At 45.2% G+C, this 19,144-nt stretch overlaps 1 protein-coding gene across 11 annotated transcripts in view; it reads left to right on the forward strand.

Moving 5' to 3' along the window:
* ZMYND8 (zinc finger MYND-type containing 8) overlaps positions 1 to 19,144 on the forward strand; it is a 148,597-nt gene that overhangs the window by 75,375 nt on the left and 54,078 nt on the right. For all 11 annotated transcript variants that reach the window (XM_025398362.1, XM_025398367.1, XM_025398364.1 and 8 more), the window contains 3 exons: positions 20 to 97; positions 1,453 to 1,568; positions 6,928 to 7,409. In XM_025398362.1, the coding sequence (XP_025254147.1) occupies positions 20 to 97; positions 1,453 to 1,568; positions 6,928 to 7,409 (676 nt within the window). The remainder of the gene's footprint in view (positions 1 to 19; positions 98 to 1,452; positions 1,569 to 6,927; positions 7,410 to 19,144) is intronic.

Genomic DNA, 19,144 nt, shown 5'->3' on the forward strand with positions numbered 1-19,144 from the left:
ATGTATTTTTGCTTTACAGATGAATGAAATCGAAGTATGTCCAGAATGTTATCTAGCTGCTTGCCAAAAACGAGATAACTGGTTTTGTGAGCCTTGTGTAAGTTGGATTTACTTTGCTTGTTTCATTTACGGAACCCTGTGGCTTGGATGACTACCCCGAGACAGCTTTTTCCAGGTGGCTTATTAGATGAAACTTTGGATGGAGTTTTAAGATAATTTTTTGCTGATAAAGTTATGGCAGAGGGAAAGCAATCCAGGTAGGATAAACCTCTTAGGCTGAAAGTTCATGTGCCAGAGATAGCATCATGGTTTCCTGGGTTGATTAGCCTGGGCAGACTGCAAGATGCAGCATAAAAGGGAGCTCATCAGAGATGTGGGATGCAGCAAAGCTGTTCAGATAATAAGATGAGCTTAAATCAGTGTGTGATTTACAAATCATGTTGGTTCTATTTTAAGAGGTTTGAAAATACTTCCCTGGATTAACTCCATAGTTCCTCCAAAACATGGTTCCTTGGGGAAATAAAGTCACCCTAGTTTCCCCATGTATCTGCCTTTTCCAGACTAGGGTACTGCAGAGAGAAGTACATTGTTGGGATGCACTGGTGTGTGTGTTAGTGGGGGCGGCAGGTTGGTATGGGTTCGGAGGCAAGATTAGGCAAGGAAAGTTGAGAAAATACACTTTGCATCTCTTCGTGTCTTTGGAGATTAACATGGGAATAGCAAAGGCTCTGCATAGCCTTCAATAAAGAATAAAGGTAGCAAAATACTGCCCCTTATCAGACGCTAGGTATGATGCACATTTAATCCAAATGTAACAGAAGGTACTGGCGTCATTGTCTCTGTGTGTATGTTGCACAGAAAGGTGAAATGTCTTGCTCGTGCCTGCCCAGGTAATAATGGTACAGCTAGGATCCAACCCTGGTTTAGTCATCGTTCTTTTTTTTTTTTTTTTTTTTTTTTTTGAAGTGGAGCCTCAATCTGTTGCCCTGGCTGGAGTGCAGTGGCGTGATCTTGGCTCACTGCAACCTCCGCCTCCTGGGTTCAAGTGATTCTCCTGCCTCAGCCTCTTGAGTAACTGGAACTAACAGTGCTACCACGTCCGGCTAATGTTTCTGTTTTTAGTAGAGATGGGATTTCACCATGTTGGCCAGGCTGGTCTCGAACTCCTGACCTCAGTGATCCACCGCCTTGGCCTTCCAGAGTGCTGGGATTACAGGCGTGAGCCACCGTGCCTGGACTTCATTCAGCTTTTAATTTCACCATTTAACTCCGTTTGCAGTTTTGTCCAGGTGTCTTGGCCACACACCTTTTAGGGAATACCACACGGGCCGACCCTGCTCGAAACTCTTTTTCCACTCATGGCCTATGTCCCACAATCCTGCTTCATCCTCTTTGGTGGGTATCTTGCTGTCAGATATGTACAAACTCTGGATCTTGTTTTTCTTTTCCTAGAGCAATCCACATCCTTTGGTCTGGGCCAAACTGAAGGGGTTTCCATTCTGGCCTGCAAAAGCTCTGAGGGATAAAGATGGGCAGGTCGATGCCCGATTCTTTGGACAACATGACAGGTGGGAGTTAATAACAGGCTTGGAACATGTAGCTTTCACTGAACTTTGATACTCTTATTAGGTAAGAAAAGAATTGGAGGCTGTAGCTATTATTCTGATTATTGTCATGATACCAACCATTGATCTTGTTGTTGAAATAAATTTCCTGTGGTATGTTAAGCTTGGTAATGGTGTGGACTAGTTTTCTCAGGTGTGTTAGAAAGTCATCTTACTTTACTGGGTCTGTTGATGAAACCAAAATTGGAATGGGTTCTGTGGCTGTTTGAAGTGCTGCTCTTCTTTTTTGTTTTGTTTTGGTTTTTGGGAGGGGGTTTCTGAAGTAAATTAAACCTCCATGGAAACTGCTTTCCAAATCATTTTTTCAAAGATTAGAAGTAGTTTCCTAGATTGCCAGTAAATGAATCTCTTATGATCATGCTGAGTAGTTCTCTCCTGTTCCCTTTTCTCTGAAGCTACAATGGGAAATTATAAGGGGTTGCTGTTTTGACAGGTGTGAGCCCTCCCTCCCAGCCTTCCTGCCCTCCCCTTCCCCTCGGCACGCGGCAGAGTGAATTATTCCAGCTAATAGCAGTTCCCTGTAGAGCAGAGCCCGCTGCGTGCTTGAGAACAACAGGTAGGCAGAGATGAGCAGTGGTTAATATCTTAGTTCTTTTTTATCAAGTTATGATTAAGTAAGGCAAAGACCCTTTTGAAGCCCTACCGATTGGTTTGAGAAAACGTGTTAGTGTGTAGGGGAGACTACTTAAGATACATATACTACAAATTACGTACACACACAGAGTGTCCAGAAGCTGAAATTTGTTTCCCCTGCTAAATTTTGCTAGTCGTCTTGCAGACCAAAAGAGTGAATTCCCAAAGCAAACTCATGTACTAGGAATCCCAACAGTCTACTGTCAGAAGACAAAATGGAAATTATTGAGATGGTGCTGGATTTGGTAGGAAGTATTGCACCTTGACTTCAATTCCTTTATTCTTTCATTCAAAGAAATACATATTTGATGCCTGCTGCATGCCAGGCTGTGTAGTGGAGGTTGGTGATTCAATGTTGCTGCCCATGTGAAGGCTGACATCCTAGCGGGGAAGAAGGATGATACACAAGTGAACTAATAGGCAAGATAATCTCAGATCAGGAGGTAGTGGTGGGGGCCTGGTACGAAGATCTGGGATGAGGGACCAGGAAGAGCAGAGGCTTGGGAGGGGAAGGGCTGAGGCTGAGAGGGTTCAGGAAATGCTGGGAGGATAGTGGAATTTAAACAGGGTCAGGGGAGGAGAGGATGCTTGGAGCTGCAGTTAGAGGGCTAGGCAGGAGTTTCTTTTTTATTTGAAGAGCAGGAGGAATTGGTGACAGGCTGTACATCCCTCCTCTTCATCAGAGCATAACAAATGCGAACCATCTTGATGATGTGGGATTCTTACTCTATAGGTTGATACAGTATGAGTAGATATACTTAGGACACAGGCAGGATGGGAGAAAATAATACCTACCCCCTTGTACCCAGTGTTCCCAGACTCTTAGGGTTGATGGCTTTAGTCTTTCAGCTGTGACTGCTCTGCAGGGACTTCTCTCTCTCACCCGTCAGACAGCCACTGAAGGTGGCTTACAGAGCATGAAGAACAGTGTGTGAGTGGGTCAGCTCTGTGTGCAGAAGCTGTTTCCCAAAAGCTTTTGTGTGTTTAGGTCCTGGTTCTGGATGAGAGCTGTCGTGGAAGCTGACCCCCTTCTGTTTGTGAAAAAGAAAGCAGCATGGGTCTGATGGTCGCCAGTTTCCTAGCCCCTCTTAGCACCTGCTTTAAGGGAGTATACCGCATTGTTCGGCTTGTTTTGGGTGAGGGGATCCCCTGTAGGGAGTTGTTCAGGACCTTCCACAGTGGTAGAGAAACAACTTTGGAGGTCTTGGGATGTTTTAGTAGGCTTTGGGCCGGGAGTCTCTGACCACCATTCTTTTTTTTTTGGAACAGAGTCTTGGTTTGTCACCTAGGCTGGTGTATGCAGTGGCGAGATCTCGGCTCACTGCAGCCTCCCCCTCCTGGGTTCAAGCCATTCTCCTGCCTCAGCCTCCTAAGTAGCTGGGTCTACAGGCATGTGCCACTATGCCCAGCTAATTTTTTGTGTTTTCAGTAGAGACGGAGTTGCCATGTTGCCCAGGCTGGTCTTGAACTCCTGGATTCAACCGATCCATTCTGCCTTGGCCTCCCAGAGTGCTGGGATTACAGGTGTAAGCCACTGTGCCTGGCCTAGTTTTGTATTATAGGTGCACAGTTATATAAAAATATAGGAAATATTTTATTAAATGCCTGCAGAGTAAAAAAAAAAAAAAAAAGCGGACACCAACCAATTGCCTACTATGTACTGGGCAGTGTTTTAAGAGCTTTTTTGTGGAAGCTGCTTTTATGTCTGTTTTATCAATAAGAAAACTTAAGGTCAGAGAGTGCCTAGGGTCACATAGCTAGGGAGAATCCATCATGGGGTTAGAACTGAGATAATGTGAAGCTGGATATTGTCCCTTGCAGAGACTCATTTTGTCAAGCAAATCTAATTTCCCTTGAAATACTTCCTGGGCTTGTTTTTATTTATTTATTTATTTGAGAAGGGGGTCTTGCTCTGTCACCAGGCTTGTTTTATTTATTTATTTATTTATTTATTTATTTGAGGCGGGGGCTCGCTTTGTCGCCCAGCATGGAGTGCAGTGACTTGTTCAAGCAGTTCTTCCAGCTCAGCCTCCAGAGTAGTTGGGATTACAGGGGCGTGCCGACACATCCGGCTAATTTTTCCATTTTTAGTAGAGAGGGGGTTTCACTGTGTTGGCCAGGCTGGTCTTGAACTCCTGACTTCCACCTCTGCTTCCCAAAGTGCTGGGATTACAGGTGTGGGCCACCATGCCCCCTGGGCTTGTTTTAAAGAAAAGAGACTCTTTTTTCTTCCCTGCCAAGCAATTTCATGGAAAATACTTGCAGGGAGGGAACAGTGAGGGCCTTGGATAGTGGGCAGAAGTGTGTGGGTGAGGTGGGTGTGGAGCAGGTGGGGGGTTCGAGGTTATGATACCAGGACCATCTGGTGATAAGCTCCTGGTGGCCCTGCCTCTTGATTCTCCAGTTAAGGACTCACTCTCCTTTTTCTCAGTGACAGAGCTGAGACTAGCTCAGGAAGGGGGAGTCATTTGCCCTGGGACAGCCCTGGAGACCCCGATGCCTTCTCAGATCTGTCCTGTCTAGTAGTCCTGATATGTGCCCGCTCACTTTGAATGCAGAATCTCACCGTGAGGCAAACTCTTACCTTGAGGGCATCTGGCTTCTGTTCTGCTCTGTCCCTCTTGCTGGAGGTACGGTTTTTCAGGTTTCAGCAGAAAGACAGCAGTCAGAATGGATGAGAAGCTGGTGATTTCCAGCACTCTGATAGAGCAGATCGATATTTTTGGGGTGTTTAGTTTTAGTTTGTGTTGTGATCTGGTATCCCCAAACCTTGCGAACAATCCGCCTGTATTCTGAATTCTGTCCCAGGGATATGCTTTATCTCTCCTGGGTTGTTTTCTCTTAGATGCCAGCTGTTGAAATGGGGGTAAAATGTAACATAAGAAGTCTCTTTTTCCTTCTTCTCTTTAAAATGTTGGAGGACGTGACAGTGTTGGGTCCAGATTCCTATATGGTTGCTTTGGACAGCAGCTGAGTAGTTACCGCTTTCTCCCTTTCCACCAGACGTGAGTTTTCTGCTTCTGTAAAGTCCCCTTTGTTCCCTACTGCTTTCTACCGGGCTTGAGTTCGTGGTCTGTGAAATCTAAAAGGCCACCTTGGAGGTTGGGTGCGGTGGCTCACACCTATGATCCCAGCTCTTGGGGGGGCCAAGGTGGGAGGATTGCTTGAGTTCAGGAGTTCAAGACCATCCTGGGTAATGTAGCAAGACCCCATCTCTACAAAAGTATACAAAAATTAAAAATGATCTGGGTGTGTTGTGGTGTGTGCCTGTACCCCAAGCTACTTGAGAGGCTGATCTGGGAGGATTCCTTGAGTCCAGGAGTTCGAGGCTGTAGTGAGCCTTGATCATGTTTCTGCTTTCCAGCTTGGGTGACAGAGGGAAACCTAGTCTCTTAAAAAAACAAACCAAAAAGGCCAGGCGCGGTGGCTCACACCTGTAATCCCAGCACTTTGGGAGGCTGAGGTGGGTGGATCACGAGGTCAGGAGTTCAAGACCAGCCTGGCTAACATATAGTGAAACACCATCTCTACTAGAAATACAAAGATTAGCTGGGCATGGTGGCACACACCTGTAGTTCCAGCTACTTGGGAAGCTGAGGCAGGAGAATTGCTTGAACCCCAGGAGGCGGAGGTTGTGGTGAGCTGAGATAGTGCCACTGCACTCCAGCCTGGGCGACAGAGCGGGTCTCCGTCTCAAATAAATAAATAAATTATAAACCAAAAAATCCCCCATGAAAGCCCTCCTTGGAAAGCTTATTCTCACCAGTTTTCCCAGCCAGGAACTGTGTTGAGGCCAGTGGGGTATGGACGTTAGGAAGATGGAACTGGCCTGGGATGGGGGGTGGAAAGTATACGCCTGGAGGCTAATGGGCTCCTTTTTCAGTGATTTTCTATGTGAACTATCTCACATTCAAAAACATGTGCCTTCTTTTAGGAACGCAGTATTCCAAAGTTTCCTTCTGGTCCTATTTAGAATGGCAGTGGGAAAAGGAAACTCTTTATGTCTGAGTGCGACCTGAAGAATAAGTCTCTTTTCAGAAGTGTTGTTGGATGCAGTGGCTGATTTATTTTTCTCTACCAAGAGAAAACGAAAGACGATTGTTTCTTTAATGGCTCACAATGACTAAGTCTATTGCACCTTTAAATGTTTTAGCTGAAGTTTTGTTGTTCATGTTCTGTTATGGTAGAACTTGCTTGTTAAATGGATCAGTAATTAATCCTTCAAACCAAGTTTTTTTGTTTTTTTTTTTTTTTTTTTTGAGACTGAGTCTGGCTCTGTCGCCCAGGCTGGAGTGCAGTGGCCGGATCTCAGCTCACTGCAAGCTCCGCCTCCCGGGTTTACGCCATTCTCCTGCCTCAGCCTCCGGAGTAGCTGGGACCACAGGCGCCCGCCACCTCGCCCGGCTAGTTTTTTGTATTTTTTAGTAGAGACGGGGTTTCACCGTGTTAGCCAGGATGGTCTCGATCTCCTGACCTTGTGATCCGCCCGTCTCAGCCTCCCAAAGTGCTGGGATTACAGGCTTGAGCCACCGCGCCCGGCTTTTTTTTTTTTTAAATAGAATAAGAATCTTGGCAAACATGCTTGGCTAATTTGGTTCACATCAAGAAAAAAGCAGTCTTCGAAATTACTGAAGTTGACTTAAACTCTCTCTATCTTTTGCCCTCCTAGGGCCTGGGTTCCAATAAATAATTGCTACCTCATGTCTAAAGAAATTCCTTTTTCTGTGAAAAAGACTAAGAGCATCTTCAACAGTGCCATGCAAGAGATGGAGGTTTACGTGGAGAACATCCGCAGGAAGTTTGGGGTTTTTAATTACTCTCCGTTCAGGACACCCTACACACCCAACAGCCAGTACCAAATGCTGCTCGATCCCACCAACCCCAGTGCTGGCACTGCCAAGATAGACAAGCAGGAGAAGGTCAAGCTCAACTTTGACATGACGGCGTCCCCCAAGATCCTGATGAGCAAGCCCGTGCTGAGTGGGGGCACAGGCCGCCGGATTTCCTTGTCGGATATGCCGCGCTCCCCCATGAGCACAAACTCTTCCGTGCACACAGGCTCTGATGTGGAGCAGGATGCCGAGAAGAAGGCCACATCCAGCCACTTCAGCGCGAGTGAGGAGTCCATGGACTTCCTGGATAAGAGCACAGGTCAGCTCCGTGCGGGGAAGTAGGGAGGAGGCCCCTTGGACACGGGGGTTTCCCATGGGTACACACCTGGTGGGCCCAAGCAGGTGAGCATTGAGTAATCGTGGGGAACTGTAGGGGACCACAGAGCAGATTTTCAAGAAGTCACCAGATGGAATTCTTCCTGCTAGGGACCCAGAAATGAGAAAAGTGTCTCCAAAAGGCCACCTGGAGGTTATACCTAGAAGTAGATGGAGATGGCCAGAAATCTTTTGGCGTTCTGTTCAAATGTCACTGCATTTTGGATTATTGACTTTCCATAACACAAATAATTTTTAGTTGAAATTGCATTTTTCTGTCAAAACCCTACAGTCATACTAAATGGCACAAATGTGAGAGAAACACATATTATAAAAAATAATACTTGACCAGGCGCTGTGACTCATGCCTTGTAGTCCCAGCACTTTGGGAGGGCGAGGCAGTCAGATTGCTTTAGCTCGGGAGTTCCAGACCATGCAACAACATGGGCAACATGGCAAAAACCTTGTCTCTACCAAAAATACAAAAATTAGCTGGTCGTGGTGGCGTGTGTCTGTAGTCCTAGCTACTCTGGGACTATAGTTGAGGTGGGAGGATTGCCTGAGCCCGAGAGGTTGAGGCTGCAGTGAGCCATGATAGCGCTACTATATTCCAGCCTGAAGGTGAAGTGTGACCCCTTGTGAGACCCTGTCTCAAAAAACAAACAAACAAAAAAAGGTAAAAAATAATAGTGCTCTGTCTTCCTAGCGTGATCCCATTCCCTTAAAGGTCATATCCTTTAGTAGTTGTGTCATTGTTTTGTTGGTTTTTTTTTGAGATATAGTCTCGTTCTGTTACCCAGACTGGAGTGCAGTGGTACCATGTCAGGTCACTGCAACCTCCACCTCCTGAGTTCAAGTGATTATTGTTCCTCAGCCTCCCGAGTAGCTGGGATTACAGGTGTGCACCATTGAGTCCAGCTAATTTTTGTATTTTTAGTGGAGATGGGGTTTCACCATGTTGGCCTGGCTGGTCTCGAACTCTTGACTTCGAGTAATCCACCCGCCTTGGGCTTCCAAAGTGCTGGGATTACAGGTGTGAGCCACTGTGCTTGGCCCAAAGTCTGAGTTTTTAAGTAAAACCTCTAATTCTTAAATGTCAGGTTTTTAAGTAGAATCTCCAGTTATTAAATGTCAGGCTAAAATGTCTTAGAAGATTTTCTAGAATGAATAAAGCAGGTTGGAGTACCAGGTTTAGGCTTCTGGCCAAAGACTTAACCTTGGACAGCCTTTCACACTCAACTTCCTTCCTTAGTCTCTCTCTCTCCCTCCCTTTCTCCTTCCCTTCCTTCACACAGGAATTCTTTAAGGAGCAAACATCAGTTCTTTAAGATACCATGAATGTCCCCAAAAGTTAAAATAATAAGGACTTAGTCAGTTGTGAACTCAAATAATTCTTCTGACTTTGCTTGTGTTGTTTCTTGGGACATTTTTTTTCTTTTTTCTTTTCCTTGGTTTATTTTCAAGAACTGCTTCTAGCTGCTCCCCAGATGGTAGTAGGAGGGGTAGAGAGCCTGTGGCTTTTGGTTCTGTAGAATAAAGGCTGCAGTCTGTCTTTCTCTCGCTGATTTATAGCCATGTGGTCCTAGATACTCATGGTTGAGTCGTAGAGTTTTGTTTTGGAATTGACATAATTTGTGTTGACACAGTTTCAGAAAAGTCTTCCTTTTTACCCCCTTGTTTCTGACCAGAGTCCTTAAAAGCTTACTTTGTTCCATGACACGGTTCCATTTAAGCCAAGTTCACAAAACATGGTAGTTAATTATACAAACCCTTGGGCACATTAGTTCCCATAAAGAGCATGCTTTTCAGGAAATGTTTTAAATTTTAACCTTGGCAGCGACTTTGTGAATTAGTGTTGCCTAAACTTTCATTGCCATGGTTTTCTGCCATATTTTATTACATACTTAAATATTAAAATTGTAATGCAGCTTTGTCCTAAGCTAAACACAATGTATAGGCTCATGTGTTTAAATTGCTTGTTGTGGTTTTTCCTAATGTATGTGAAATTAATACATAACTAGTAAAATGAAATGTGGCATATATACGACCATTGGTTCTCCTGCACCACATTTCAAAAAATTCAGTTTTATAGGAATATAAGAACAGGGATAATGTGTTTAATTTTGCTTTTCTCTTCGCTTGGGAGGTACAAAAGGAGAAAGATAATGACATCAGACTTCCTGGAAAAGTACCTCATTCTTTGAGTGGCTTTTTAGGTGAGAAGTTAGTGGAATCCCCCATTTGAGTAGACTTTAAAGTCCCTTTCCTAAAATATAATCTCCTTGCTGGTATGTGCTTAGGTCATTTTAGTAATCATGAATTAGCCAATGTGTAGTGTAGGAAGAGACAGTGATACTGAAAATTATTTTACTCTTACAAATTGCCCCCTTTTCTGTCAGGGGCCAGATAGTATGTATTTTAGGCTTTTTGGGTCTTTTTTCCAACTCTGCAACTATTCAGTCATTGTTGCACTAAAGTAGTCACAAGCTGCTGTAGTCCCAGCTACTAAGGAGGCTGAGCTGGGAGGATCAGTTGAGCCTAGGAGCTTGAGGCCACAATGACCTATGATTGTGCCACTGCACTCCAGCCTGGACAATAGAGTGAGACCCCAGCTCAATAAACAGATAGCTAGCTGGATAGAAGAAAATAGAGCAGCCATAGACAGTGTGTGGCTGAGTTCCATTAAAACTTTTTAAATGGATACTGGAATTTATTTATTTATTTAAATTTTTGTATTTTTTGAGATGAAGTCTTGCTCTGTTGCCCAGGCTGGAGTGCAGTACCATGATCTCGGCTCACTGCAGCCTTCACCTCCTGGGTTCAAGTAATCCTCCCACCTCAGCCTCCCGAGTAGCTGGAATTACAGGCGTGTGCTACCATGCCCAGCTGTTCTTTGTATTTTTAGTAGTGACAGGGTTTCACCATGTTGGCCAGGCTGGTCTCAAATTCCTGACCTCAGGTAATCCGCCTGCCTCGGTCTCCCAAGGTGTCCAGACACTGGAATTTAAATTTCATATAAGTTGCATATTTCATGAGCTATTAATTCTTTTCCCCCCCCAACCATTAAAAAAATGTTAAAATACCTTTCTTCGCTTGCAGGCCAGGCAGGAACAGGTGGTATGCCCAGTTTCACCCTTGAGCTGTAGTTTGCCAACCACTATTACAGACTAAGAGGATTGGAAGAAACTGAGTCAGTCTCCCCATTTTACAGAAGGCAAATTGAGAGCCATGCAGAGTGTAAGGGAGGTGTGAAAGTCCCCACAGCCAGATTCTGTATCCAGACTGGTTTCCTTTCTCTGCACCCTACTGCCCTCTGCTGTTAGCAGTGATAATAGTATTTAGTGGAGGGAGATGGGAAATTTGTATTTAAATGCTTCCACAGTCAGGATAATATAATTGAGATAAAGCAGTAGTTCATCCAAAATCGTGTAAAAAAATTGCAGTGTCATAGAATAGAAAATAATAGAAGTAGCCTCACCAGTGAAAGTTTTGTAACCAGCAACATAAAACTACAAATTGAAATGTTATTACGTAAAACTTTTACAACAGTGTAGAAATCTTGGTTTTGTTTAGAAGATTGGAGAACTCAGAGCTGTGTGCCTATAATCCTTAGAACTGGATATTTAGCTTTCTAAGGAGCACTTTGCTCAGCCAGAAGCCTTTAACTCACAGTGTCTTATAATCTTGCTAGCTAGATGACCTAAGTGGTTAATATTTTCAGTGATTTTTGTAGTTCCCCCTTTATGTAGACCTCCTGGCCAGAATGGTTACCTTCAGTGGTATTTGCTTGCACGATCTCAATGTAAGTTATTAATATCTATTACAGTCAGAGTCGGGGGGCCTGACATTCACCACCCTCTGGGCTAATGGTCCTTTGGTCTCGTAGCTACACTGCGGGTTACCATTTAAGAAAGGAAAGAGGGTCTGGGTGCGGTGGCTCACACCTGCAATCCCAGCACTTTGGGAGGCCGAGGCGGGGCGGATCACTTGAGGTCAGGAGATCAAGACCATCCTGGCTAACACATCTCTGCTAAACCCCATCTCTACTAAAAATACAGAAAATTAGCTAGGCGTGGTGGCATGCGCCTGTAATCCCAGCTACTCGGGAGGCTGAGGCAGGAGAATTGCTTGAATCCGGGAGGCAGAGCTTGCAGTGAGCTGAGATTGCACCACTGTACTCCAGCCTGGGCAATAGAGTAAAACTCTGTCTCAAAAAAAAAAAAAAAAAAAGAAAGGAAAGGTTTCATAAAGTCCCTTTTTAAAATAATTATGAAATCAATATGTTTTTCTCGTAAAATAGTTCTTAATTACAGAATTTAAAGTCACTGATGGCCGGGTGCAGTGGCTCATGCCTGTAATTCCAGCACTTTGGGAGGCCAAGGTGGGCGGATCACTTGAGGTCAGGAGTTTGAGACCAGCCTGGCCAACATGGCGAAACCCCATCTCTACTAAAAATACAAAAAATTGGCCAGGTGTGGTGGCACACACCTTTAGTCCCAACTATATACGACACTGAGGCAGGAGAATCACTTGAACCCGGGAGGCGGAGGTTGCAGTGAGCTTGACATGGCGCCACTGCACTCCAGCCTGGGCAACAGAGCAAGACTCCATCTCAATCAATCAATCAGTCAATAAAATAAAGTCACTGATAATCCCACCTCCCACAGCCAGCCCCTAGATTGTGTTTCCAGAGCTGCTTCTATGTTGGTTTATAAGTCCTACTGTTAAACTGAAAGCTCAAATACAGGGATCAGGCAGATACGGCAGTGAGTGAGGTTGGGGAGTGCTAGGTAGAGACTGGGATGAATGAAAGCAGACATACATTTCTCACCATACCTGGTACACATCCTGTGCTTGTGTGTGCACATGGGTGTATAGCACTTAACTCAAGGGGTAGGGACTCTTCTGATACATAGTGCATGCTAGAGGTACTACAGCAGCTTGTGGCTACTTTAGTGGTACAATGAGCTCTTTCATAAGGAAATACAGTAGTGCAAATGCTAGCACGCACCATGCATCAGAAGAGTCAGTAGCTCTTGGGTAAGTTTTACACACCCATGTTACCTGTAAGTGTTATACACGGCTAATAGGTCACGAGCTCCCAAGACGTTGAGCTAGAGAGTTGTGCCTTTCTGAAAGGGACCAGAGACCTTTTCCTCCTGCTGGTTCTTGCCACATAGGAGTATGGGCTCCGTATTGAGAGATTTCTGGTTTTTTTTGTTTTGTTTTGTTTTGTTTTGTTTTGTTTTTTTTTTTAGATAGAGTCTCACTCTGTTGCCCAGATCTCGACTCACTACAAGCTCCACCTCCCAGGTTCATGCCATTCTCCTACCTCAGCCTCCTGAGTAGCTGAGACTAAAGGCGCCCGCCACCATGCCCGGCTAATTTTTTGTATTTTTAATAGAGACAGGGTTTCACCATGTTAGCCCAGATGGTTTCGATCTCCTGACCTCGTGATCCTCCCACCTCCGCCTCCCAAAGTGCTGGGATTACAGGCGTGAGCCACTGTGCCCGGCCGATTTCTGGTTTTTCAAGAGAAGCCTCAAATTTAAAAAAATGGGAACTACTCCAGCTTTTTTTTTTTTTTTATTAAAAAAGAGACAGGGTCCTCACTATGTTGCCCAGGCTGGCCTCAGACTCTTGGGGTTTAAGCAGTCCTCCTGCCTTAGCCTCCTGAGTAGCTGGGGCTACAGGCACATACCACCACACCCAGCTATCAACTTTTATGTACTGGCTCACATTTTTAAATAAATAAAAGCTACGTCACATTAAATGCACCTGTGAACTGCTTGGTTCATGGATCACCTGTTTGCAATGTCTGGTGTAGACTGTAGAATTTATTTTTTTAAAGCTTAACCTTGTATTCTTTTTTATTTTTTATTTTTATACATTAAAAAAGCTTTTTTTTTCTTTTTTTTTTTGGAGATCGAGTTTCACTCTTGTCTTCCAGGCTGGAGAAAATGGCACTATCTCGACTCACTGTAACCTCCACCACCTGAGTTCAAGCGATTCTCTTGCCTCAGCCTCCCAAGTAACTGGGATTTTTTTTTTTAAGAGACAGGATCACAGTCTCACTCAGGCTGGAGTTCAGTGGTGTGATCATGGCTCACTGTAGCCTTCAACTCTTGGGCTCAAGCAGTTCCCGCTGCCTCAGCCTCCTACGTAGTTAGGAGTACAAGTGTGCACCACCACACCTTGAGGTCTCCATTTCTCCTCACTACTATGGTTATGATAAGCAATAAACAATGACGAGGCTGGTCGCGGTGAGTCACTACTGGTCCAGCACTTTGGGAGGCGGAGGCAGACGCATCACTTGGGGTCAGGAGTTTGAGACCAGCCTGGCCAACATGGTGAAACCCCATCTCTATTAAAAGTACAAAAATTAGTCGGGCGTGGTGGTGCCCATTGATTTAAAAATCTGGCCAGCGCAGATCCTGCTTTTTCAGGGCAGGGGAAAGGAGAAAAAATTTTTTTTCCCTTGTAGAGATGATGTCTTGCTGTGTTACCCAGGCTAGTCTCAAACTCCTGGGCTCAAATGATGTGCCTGCCTCAGCCTCCCAAAATGTTGGGATAATAGGCATGAGGCACCATGTCTGGTCCATATCCTTGTATTCTGAATATGTTTCTGTGTTAGTGAATAACCCTTCAAAACAGCATTTTTACCAACACCTCCTGACCCATCCTAGACCATCTGGCCATGCTCTGCTCATCTGTGCATGGCACCATAGGAGTTGTGCAAGGTGCGGCACTTTGAACGTACAGGTTGTTTCTGAGGTTTTATAAGTGGCGGACGTTTAGCATGAATCATTCACTCCACCTCTCCACCCTGCCCAGAGTGCTGGGGTGCATGGGAGGGAATGGACATTTTTTTCCTAATTTAATTTCAAGGCTCATGTTTCCTACTGTAGTCAGAAAAGCCCTTCACGCAGGCTAGGATTTTATAAATGTAGATAATAAATGATGTGTTTTAGCCCACACTTGTGAATTGTACATCAAAGTATGAAATCTGGTTAAATTATTTGTGACTTCAAAGGCAATTAGTTCTTCCTTTGGGCAAGATGTATGGCTTTATAAAAGGATTGGCATCTGTTTCAAAGTTTAATTGAAAGAAGCATTTCCAAGTCTTTTTGCTTTTGAAATGTCTGGAGTGATTCGAATCAGGTTTTTCTCAACCTCAGGACCATCGACATTTAGGGCCAGGTAATTCTCAATTGTGAGGCTGTTCTGTGCACCTAGGATGCTGAGCACCATCTCTGACCTCCATGCCAGTACCACCCACACCCTCATGTATAATGACTTGGATTTTTTTGTGATCTGCTTAGTCATACCTGTTCCCCCCCCCCCCCCCCGCGAGATGGAATCTCGCTCTGTTGCCCAGGCTGGAGTGCAGTGGCGTGATCTCGGCTCACTGCAACCTCCACCTCCCAGGTTTAAGCAGTCTCTTGCCTCTGCCACCCAAGTAGCTGGGATTACAGGCATGTGCCACCACACCTGGCTGATTTTTGTATATTTAGTAGAGATGGGGTTTTGCCATGTTGGCCAGGCTGGTCTCGAACTCCTAACCTTAGGTGATCTGTCCTCCTTGGCCTCCCAAAGTGCTGGGATTACAGGTGTGAGCCACTGCACCAGCCCTTGTCATATCTCTTCTTCGGATTGTTAATCACTCTCTTAGCAAGCATTTTGTTTTTAGTTGATGTATAACATTGGGGAGCTTGTTTAATTTGATATTTTTGTATGAAAAAGGTTTTATCTGGTTGTCATTGTTTCTGTTTTTTTTTTTGTTTTTTTTTTTTGAGACGGAGTCTCTGTCACTCAGGCTGGAGTGCAGTGGTGCAGTCTCGGCTCAGTGCCACCTCCGCATCCCAGCTTCAGGCGATTCTCCTGTCTCAGCCTCTTGAACAGCTGGGGTTACAGCTGTGCACCACCACGCCCGACTAGTTTTTGTATTTTTAATAGAGATGGGATTTCACCATGTTGGCCAGGCTGGTCTCAAACTCCTGACCCCAAGTGATGCGTCTGCCTCCGCCTCCCAAAGTGCTGGACCAGTAGTGACTCACCGCGACCGGCCTCGTCATTGTTAGTTTATTGCTTATCATGACCATAGTAGTGAAAAGAGAAATGGACACCTCCTTCTTCAACTATTTTATGCACTGCTCATTCAATAAATGTATTAGGCACCTGATAAGCATCCAGAGGTATCCTGGACACCTGCTGGCCAGCGCAGATCCTGCTCTTTCAGGGCCATTTTATTCTGGGGAATGAGGTGCCTCTGGATGGTTTTAGGTGATGGAGCAATATGCCGTCATTTCAGGGGTTCTGCCCTGGCTGCTGTGTGGAGAGTGCCCTGGGAGAAGGGTGCCGTGCACGTGGTAGGGAGACCTGTGGGAAGTGCTTACGGGGTCTCTGTGGGAAATGATGGGCAGGGCGGTGTTGCCTAGTGTTTAAATTGCCGCGCCGGCCCCCCCTCCCCCGCCCCAAACCATTTTAGACATTTTCTTCGTAATTACTCCCCTTGAGATCTTTTAAAAAATTGAGGTCAAATTCACATAACATAAAATTTACCATTTTAAACAGATCAGTGGCATTTAGTGCATTCACAGTGCTGTGCAGCCACCACCTCTATCTAGTTCTAAAACATTTCTGACACTCCAAAATAAAACCCTGTACCCACTAAACAGCCACTCCCCGTCCCCCACAAAATTCCACCGCTACCTCTCACCCCACAGCCTGCCCCTGACAACCACCAATTTTTGTTCTGTTTGAATTAACTTACCTATTCTGGGTATTTTGTTTCAGTGAAATGAAAGAATATGGGCCTTTTGTGTCTGGTTTCCTTGACTTAGCATCATGTTTTTAAGTCAGCCACACTGCAGCACATATCAGAACTTCATTCCTTTTGTGACTCAGTAACATTCAATTGTGTGGCTACCTCAGTTTGTCCATTGATGGACAGTCGGTTGTTTCTGCCTCTTGCCTATTGTGAATAGTGCTCCTGTGCACATTCGTATCCAAGGATTTGTTTGGGTACCTATTTTCAATTTTGGGCAGATACTTACCTAAGAATGGACTCTCATGAAATTTGAAAATATTGTAGATCTGTTTATGTACTGTCTATGCACACACACACACACACACACACGTGCTTTGTACATAAAAGGAATAGTAAGATTTTTTCACCCCCCCACGAATTATTTTTGCCCCATTGGGGGCCACACGGTCCCTGTTGAGACTGCATGGACTAGGGTGATAGCAGTGGAAGTGGAGAAGAGCGCAGAGATGTAGGATATGTTTAGGAAGAGGAGTGCAGAGACCTTGCTGAAGAGTTGGGTAGTTCAGGCATGAGAGCAAAGGAGGAATTAAGAATGGGCTGGATGTAGTGGCTCACACCTGTAATCCCAAGCACTTTGGGAGGTCGAGGCAGGTGGATCACCTGAGGTCAGGAGTTTGAGATCAGCTTGGCCAACGTGGCAAAACCCCGTCTCTACTAAAAATACAAAAAGATTAGCTGGGCATGGTGGCACACACCTGTAGCCTCAGCTACTCGGGAGGCTGAGGCAGGAGAATTGCTTGAACCTGGCAGGCAGAGGTTGCAGTGAGCTGAGATCGCCCCACTGCATTCCAGCTTTGGCAACAGAGCAAGACTTGTCTCAAAACAAACAAACAAACAATCAAACTTGACCTGTCGAGCAGGAAAATGTGGATTCACTTGGCTGTGTTCTATGCAGGAAAATGTGGATTCACTTGGCTGTGTTCTATGCGCAATGGCATCTTTGCTTGCTTTTGTTTGTTTGTTTGTTCCTGCTACCCTTTAGGGTTTGGCGTCCTTGTCAAAGTTCTCTGCAGTCCCAAGCAGGGTACTCGATAGTATAGGAAGGCCCTTCCTGTTAGACCTTGCTAGTTTGCTTACGGGAATACAATTAGAGAAGCCACGATCTTGAATCCTCAAGGGAAATGTATTACACAGATACTTGAACAGCTGCAAATTGCTTTTGGAATGAGGTAGAACATAAATGAATTGAGAATGTTAAAAATTCGAATGCTAAAGATTTTATTGGTAATACTTCTCTTAAAATGCCTTTATTTTCATATATTCTCTCTTTTTTTTTTTTTTTTTTTCTTTGAGACAGGATCTCCCTCTCTGTCCCAGGCTGGAGTGCAGTGGCATGATCACGGCTCACTGCGGTCTTGACCTCCCAGGCTCAATGGATCCTCCCATCTCAGTCTCCCAAGTAGCTGGGTCTCCCAAGTAGCTGGGACTACAGGCATGTGCCACCATGCCCGGCTAAATTTTTTGTATTTTTAGTAGAGACGAGGTTTCGCCATGTTACCCAGGCTGGTTTCGAACTTCCGAGCTCAAGTGATCCTCCCACCTCAGCCTCCCAAGGTGCTGGGATTACAGGGGTGAACCACCACAGCTGGCCTTTTCTTGTTTCTTTGTGTAACAAACACTTCAGTTCTACTTCTTACGGTACCAGTGATAGGACTAGTAATAATAATAGCAACCCCCCAGTGAAGGAATGTGGCATGCCATGTGCTAGGCCAATTCTATTAATTCTTGCAGTAAAACAGATTTATTGTTTTAAAAACTTAATTCTAGGCTGGGCACAGTGACTCATGCCTGTAATCCCTGCACTTTGGGAGGCTGAGGTGGGCGCATGGTTTGAGGCCAGGAATTCCAGACCAGCCTGGCCAACATGGTGAAACCCTGTCACTACTGAAAATACAAAAAATAGCTGGGTGTGGTAGCAGGAGCCTGAAATTCTAGCTATTCAGGAGGCTGAGGCAGAAGAATCACTTGAATCCAGGAGGCAGAGGTTTCAGTGAGCCGAGCTGGCACAACTGCACTCCAGTCTGGGTGACAGAGTGAGACTCCATCTCAAAAAAAACAAAAACAAAGAAAACCTATTTCTGAACAATTTCTCATATTTCTTGAGCACTTGCTGGGCACCAATTGACATAGATTGAAGACATTGATCCTCACTCCCTTCTCATTTCCGGATGAGGAAGAGGATTCCCAGCTGCATGCCTACTTCATCCCTATGTGGTGTGTCAGTTTCAGCACTGTTGATGTTCGGGGCCAGATAACTCTTTCTTGTGGGGGGCCGCTCTGTGCATTGTAGAAGATTTAGCACCTTTTTAGTCTCTAGCTCCTAGATGCCAGTAGCAACCCCCCACTCTCTTAAAATGTCTGGATGCAATGCCCAGTGTGCCCTGGAGAGAAGAACTGCTCATAGCTGAGAATCAGTGGTTCAGAGGATAACCCCAAAGCCCTGGAGGTTAATGGGGAAATAGAAAATAAAACCACTTTAATAGCAAGTAACAGAGTACTTACTGGATGCCAGGCACTGTTCAGATGATTGATTTAATCCTCACAGCAGCCTGATGAGATGTAGCTACTGTTATTGTCCCTTTGTATCATATTATTAGTGTCTCTCTTTGCTGTTGCCAGGAAGAGAGAGGCAGAGGTGCCAGTAACTGGCCCAGGGTTACACAGCAGGGCAACAGCTGAGCCAGGGCTTGAATCCACGGTGTCTGGCTTCTGATCCGTGCTTGAATCCAGGCCTCTTTACGTCTGGAGTCTTTCCCACCATATTACATTAACAGTAATGCAGGCAGGTCCTGGCACCAGAGCTGCCTAGCTCACTTGGATTCACCAGCCGAGTGGTGTGTGAGTTTTAA

This window comes from Theropithecus gelada, chromosome 10, assembly GCF_003255815.1.
Source record: "Theropithecus gelada isolate Dixy chromosome 10, Tgel_1.0, whole genome shotgun sequence".
Classification (NCBI taxonomy): domain Eukaryota; kingdom Metazoa; phylum Chordata; class Mammalia; order Primates; family Cercopithecidae; genus Theropithecus; species Theropithecus gelada.